Source organism: Meles meles, chromosome 9, assembly GCF_922984935.1.
Source record: "Meles meles chromosome 9, mMelMel3.1 paternal haplotype, whole genome shotgun sequence".
Lineage (NCBI taxonomy): Eukaryota > Metazoa > Chordata > Mammalia > Carnivora > Mustelidae > Meles > Meles meles.
Genome location: NC_060074.1, coordinates 89,282,894 through 89,289,573, shown reverse-complemented (window position 1 = coordinate 89,289,573; position 6,680 = coordinate 89,282,894). Strand labels below are relative to the sequence as shown.

General features: G+C 34.5%; 1 protein-coding gene across 1 annotated transcript; it reads left to right on the top strand.

Moving 5' to 3' along the window:
• Positions 1-4,088: 4,088 nt before the first annotated feature.
• LOC123951073 (Golgi SNAP receptor complex member 1-like) lies at positions 4,089-4,610 on the top strand. The gene is given in 1 exon segment (XM_046019729.1): positions 4,089-4,610. A coding segment is annotated over 1 exon segment (513 nt). The 5' UTR covers positions 4,089-4,097.
• Positions 4,611-6,680: the final 2,070 nt, after the last annotated feature.

Below are 6,680 nucleotides of genomic sequence, written 5' to 3'. Positions count from 1 at the left end.
TACCAGTCACAATATTTTTTATTATCTCTACCTCCAGAAAAAGTGTGCTTTAAAAATATTATTTCTTAGAATAGATTACTCTGTGTGTGAGTGTGTGTGTAATTTCTTACTTTGTAAATCAGAAGTCTCACATATTAGAAGTCAAGATGTAAAATGTCATCTATCTAAATTACCTAATATTAAGAAAAACAGTGGGTTAATAAAAATGATAAGCATATGTTGGAAAAAGTTCTAAGTTCAAAAAATAATTTCTGGTCATTAGTAAGGATTAACCAAATGTACAGAGAAGAAAAGACAGGTGACTTGACATATCACAAGAGAGAAATCCTACCTTAGGCAGATGCTGAAATTTGGAACTGGATGTCGTAGCTTCTGGTATTAATATCACAGTCACACAGACTTGAGTAAATAAAACCATCAGATAAGCCTTTCCAAGATCACACAATCAAGAACAATCTTGAATTTCTGCAGTCAGCTGTAGTCATCTAAACAAACATTGAAATCTAGAAACTCTTTCACCTACAAGAGCAGCCATTCATTTTTGAATATCTGGAGGCAGCCTGATTTCTCTGTCTCTACCCATTTCCATCTCCCTTCTCTTAAAGTCAAAAAGGTTAGAGGGAACAGATGGAAATAATAAAAAAGAAATGTCAACATTTGTTTTCACTTTTTTTGGCAAGTGCCTCATGATAAACATATCTTTTAATGAGAAGAGTTAATACATTTTAATTATGACTATAGACTTGGAACTTAGTCCACAAATTCAAATGCTTCTAAGGAAACTTGCTGGTAAACTGAATCAATGAAACAGGTAAGATACCTGACTAATGGCAAGTGGAACTTGGAATTTATGGCTGGTTATTATGTACCTAATTCCATTTATTCTGCTTAGGATTCATGGTACTTCCGGAGTTTGAAGAGTCATGTAAATCAAAATTTCTGAAAAATTCTAATTTACTATCATTTCAAATATGGCCTATTTCTAATCTTATTCTCTACTTCTATAATGCTGATTAGAAATATGTGAGACATCATTTTATCTTATGGGCTTTTTTTAAAAATCTTTTTACTTTAGCTTTTATGTTTTTATCTCTTTCCTTCTGAGTGATGCTTTTTGGTTCATTTCTTTAATGCTTCCTTTCATTTCCTTAATTCTCCCTTTAGCTTTGTCTTATCTGCAATTTAATTAGGCATTTGATTTTCACATTTTAAGAATTATGTTTCCTTGTGAGAGATCCTAAGTTTGTTCTTTGATACTTTTCCTATACTTTGTAGTACTATAGTTCTCTTACTTTTCTGGCCTGCCATTTCTCTTGAAACTCATACACACACACACACACACACACACACACACACACACACACACATATTACTTATTTCCACCACAATGATTTCTCTCACTCAGTCTTACTCAACTTCACAGGCTTCCTTATTGTTTTCACAATTACCATTTTAGGGCCTTTGCATTTTTGATTCCCTTTGCCTGGAACATTCTTCCTCCATTTGACTTGCTTCATTTGACTTGTTCCTTATTCCTGTCATGTTCAAGTATCCCTTTCTCAGTGAATCCTTCCCTTATCATCAGTGTAAAATTGAAATCAAGCCTTTACTTGTACTCATTATCTGTATTCCTTATTTTCTTTTAATTAAGAGCATGTTTCACCTTGAAACAGTTTATTTTTCTTTTGTATCTCTCACAATTAGAACATAAATTCCATAAAGACAATGATAGGGCTAGTAACGGTGATGTTGGTTCATTTTTGTACTCCCAGTTACCAGAAAAACACCTGACATGGTCGGTCTTCCATAAATGTTAGTTAATGAAATAAATATTTGTTGCTGAGTGAATATCCTTCCCTTTTATTTCTTGTTTAATCATTTAAAAATAATTTATAACCTAGTCTGATAATTATATGAAATTTTTGAAAGTCTAATACTGCTATTTATGTTTTAGGCAAATTATATTTGGTAGATTGTAACTGTGTATTATGGGAGTTTTGGCAGTCTTGTTGTGATTGGTTTTTCAATTATACTTAAATTTGAAAAACTATATTTACTGGGGCTGAGGTGTTTTCTCTACCTGAATCTTTCAAGACCTTAGTTGAAGACCTCTTCAAGAGGGATTCTTCTATTGATCTAAAAGTGTTATCCACCTGTGATCACTTATTATCTAATTTCTTAGCTTGCTAGGAAATTTTACTGGAGTTTAAATTCCAAGCCCAGACGCAGGGAAGTTATATGGCTGTGGTTTAAAATTCTCAGGTCAGTTTTTTTTTGTTGTTGTTATTGTTGTTTTTGTTTTTTCCTGAGTTTTTTGACAGAAACAGAGAAGTATTCTATCTCTGTCACCGTAATCTTTGCCGGTGGGAAGAATGATCCTACTCCACGCTTTGACTAATGGTCAAGGGTCATCTTTTGGTAGGGGTCATTTTTTATGTGTCCTGCATGTTCAAGGCTTTATCTTTTATCTATATGTGGATAAGATTTTATAGATACTTTATTCAGCATTTAATTGATTTTTGTAGAGAAATTTTAATCAGGTAGTCAACCATACTGTCAGAAATAGCTGTCTGAAAATTCCACCTGTATTAGGTTCCTGGGGCTGCCACAATAAAGTGCCGCAGATTGAGTGGCTTAAGACATCAGAAATATATCTTCTCATTGCTCTGCAGGATAAAAGTCTGAAATCAATGTGTTGGTAGGGCCATGACCCCTCCAAATTCTCTAGTGGGATGATCCATCCTTGCCTTTTTCAGCTTCTGCTAGCTCCATGAGTTCTTTGACTTCTGGCTGTTTAATTCCAATCTCGTCTCCATCATCACACGGTCTTCTTCTCCCTTCTCCATCTCTTCACATAACATTCTTTTTATAAGGATAGCAGTCATATTGTACCAAGGGTCCACTCCATTCCAGTAAAACCTATTCTTAACTAATTACATCCGTAACAACCCTATTTCCACGTAAGATCACATTCTGAGGTAATGAGGGTTAGGATTTCAGCAAATCTTTTTGGGGGACACATTGAAATCCATAACACCATCTAAAGAAAGCAGCTGATACTCAGTTCCCACCTATCATTTTCACATTAATATATGTGCCCATTGTTGTCATACTTTCTGTTTTACATTTGAAATATTCTGATTTTAAATGTTGACTACCAAAACTTAAAATATATATATATATATATGTATACACACACACACACACACACACACACACACACACATATATATATATATTAGAAGGTTCCAGAGAGACAACATATTTGTCACAAGGTCTGAAATTAAAATATATGTTTCTTTACTCATAAAATAGTTCCTTGAGCCATGATTTGGAATTTATTCATAATTGTTTTATACATATACCTAAGAAATTGGCCAGGTTTTTCTGCTCAGAGTAGACTTAAATTAGATTCAGTTTCTGAGAAACTGGAGGGTTGTTGGTAGAGGAAAGTGTGAAGATAAAAATGAGAAGTGACACCCCTGATAGGAAAAGACAAAAAAAAGATTTTCCAGAGCAGATATAAGAATTCTAAAAATCATAGCAGCCTGGCATCATTTGGTGCAGTTTGGAAAACTGGAAGGCATCTCTAGTATAAATTGCTGCAATAACTCATATTCTAAACATCCACCTTAAACATTAAAAGAGGTTGTAGTTGTAATTTATTTAAATTAGCAGGACAAAAAAAGGAATATGTTACTGTGTTTAAAAAGATTTCCAATATTCAGGGGAAATAGTCACTATGCACCAAGATAGCTGAACCAGTTGCTAAAAATAGCAAAATTCTTCCATATTGGTTTTTGTGTAGCTGAGCTACCCTGTTGTCCCTTCCACAGGTGAAGCCAGACTGCACCACAATTCAGCAACTAACTATAGGAATGATGGCTGGCAGAACTGGTGGCTGAAGTACCTACTGGTCCAGAACTTTGGGAACTATCTCTTCTGGTTCCCATACTATTGCTAAATATGTAGCATATTATTTCTGCTGATGCAGATATTTACTGAATATTTGGAATTACTGAAGTTTGGAATCATACTTATGATTAGAAATTGACAACTCTAGACTCTTCTATCCCGACTGACGTTGGACACCAAAGATGGCTGCAGGAACCAGCAATTATTGGGAAGATCTCAGGAAACAGGCTCAACAGCTGGAAAATGAACTTGACCTGAAACTAGTTTCCTTCAGTTAACTATGAACAAGTTACAGTCACAACAGTGCCCAAGATGGAAGACGCGACAGGTATAGCTCTGACACAACACCCCTTTTAAATGGATCAAGCCAAGACAGAATGTTTGAAACAATGGCAATTGAGATTGAACAGCTTTTGGCAAGGCTTACGGGAGTAAATGATAAAATGGCAGAATATACCAACAGTGCAGGTGTCCCATCTTTGAATGCTGCACTGATGCATACATTACAGAGACATAGAGATATTTTGCAGTATTATACACATGAATTCCATAAAACCAAAGCAAACTTTATGGCAATACGGGAAAGGGAGAGTCTCATGGGATCAGTACGAAAGGATATTGAGTCATATAAAAGTGGGTCTGAAGTAAACAACAGAAGAACTGAACTATTTTTGAAAGAACATGACCACCTTTGAAAAGAGAAACGGAGACAGGAAGAATTGAATGGAATATGAGCTTCTGATGAATTAGGGAAGTTGTCAGGACTGAAAACAAGGGTTCAGTCATTGGTCTCAGTATTAGAACATAGCTTCCAAATGCAGTTTGGAAAAAGTCAATCTTTTATGTGTAAATTATGAATATTTGTTAGGTGATACAAATAAAATGATGGATGATATGTATACAAATAAAAAAAGAAATTGACAACTCTAGTTTGTTTTTTTTTAAATAAACTTTATAATGTATTATTAGCCCCAGGGGTACAGGTCTGTGAACTGCCAGGTTTACACACTTCACAGCACTCACCATAAGACATACCTTCCTCAGTGTCCATCTAGTGTTTTACCTACATAAAGAATGAAGCATCCAAAAGATAAGATACCTTAGTAGCCTTGGAAATTATATTTCAGTTGTAAATTAATAAATTAACTTTCTGATTTTTATATATCCTCTGAGCTTAGTTATTTTGATCAAGTCTTAAGTATTTCTTAGTAGCATGAGAATTAAAATGATTGGACAAATAAGTTTTTGGAAGTTGAGATAAATTCACCAAGTTAGTAAGATCTCATGGGGACCTTGGAAGTTAGTCATCATGTCACTCTAGGAAATCTTCTGTGATATCACACAGGTCTCTTCCTTTTGGAACTTTGTGTTGGAAACTTAGCATGATGAGTTTGTATATAGCAACTTTCTAAAGTAGTCTGTCTTTAAGCAGTATCTAAACTAAATTCAGTGATTAAAAATTTGTTGTCATATCATATGATCTCCCTGATATGAGGAAGTGGAGATGCTTCATGGGGGGTTTGGGGGTAGGAAAAGAATAAATGAAATAAGATGGGATTGGGAGGGAGACAAACCATAAGAGACTCTCAATCTCACAAAACAAATTAAGGGTTGCTGGGGGAGAGGGGTTGGGAGAGGGTGGTGGGGTTATGGACATTGGGGAGGGTATGTGCTATGGTGAGTGCTTTGAAGTGTGTAAACCTGGTGATTCACAGACCTGTACCCCTGGGGCTAATAATACATTATATGTTTATAAAAAAATTAAAAACTAAAAAAAATTTGCTGTCAAATACTCATGAACAAATATTGACTTCTTAGAAATTCATACAAAACCTCAAAATATATCAGAAATTATCTTCATATTATATTAATGATTTGGACAAGAGAGATTAATATATATGCACTTATTAATATATAATAAGTACATGCATCTTATATTAATATATAATGAATAACTACATGTTCATAAACATAAATAGATCATAGATTTATTTAACCTATAAATCAGAAAGTCTTTAATTTATGGTTCTTCAGGTAATAGACAAATATGTAAAATTTCAGTGTGTAGAAGTGTGCATTAGATTGAAATAATACCGGAGTTTTATTTTTCTCTCTTCCACTTATTCATTTGAACATCTGACAAGACACTATCCCTTTGGAGCTCTGTCCTTTCATCTGTAAAATATAATTTTTCTGCTTGTAACTATAATCCATTTCATCTCTAACATTTTTTAATCCTGTCAGACCATATAGTCTATATTTCTCATTTAACAGATGAACAAGCTAAAACTGAGAGATAAAATGACTTGCTTAGGATCACGCTGCTTGTTGGTGTCCAAACTGGGAGGGGGGAGGGGGGGCGGGAAAAGAAGTTTTCCTGATTCTGTTAAATAACAAAATTCAGCCAAGTAAGTTTGAAGATCCAATTGGCTTTATTAAATGATGCATGAATGGGCAGTATCCCATCTAGCAATCAGAGGCAGTCCAGAGTAGTAGGAAATGGAAGGATAAGACAAGGAAGGTGTGGGCAAGAAAGTTATTAGCAAAAGAAAAAGATTGTTTCAGGCAAGACCTTTTTCTAGGGAGTAAAAGCAAGTGGCCCTATCATACAGATTACATCTTTCTTTGGGGAATGGAGAGGGCCAAAACTACTTGGTACTGATTAAAAAATTCCTGACTGACCAATTAAGACTGCATTTCTGGGAGAAGTTGAAACTGCATGAAACTGCAGTTAGATTATGGATTAAGTACCTTAATTTGTATAT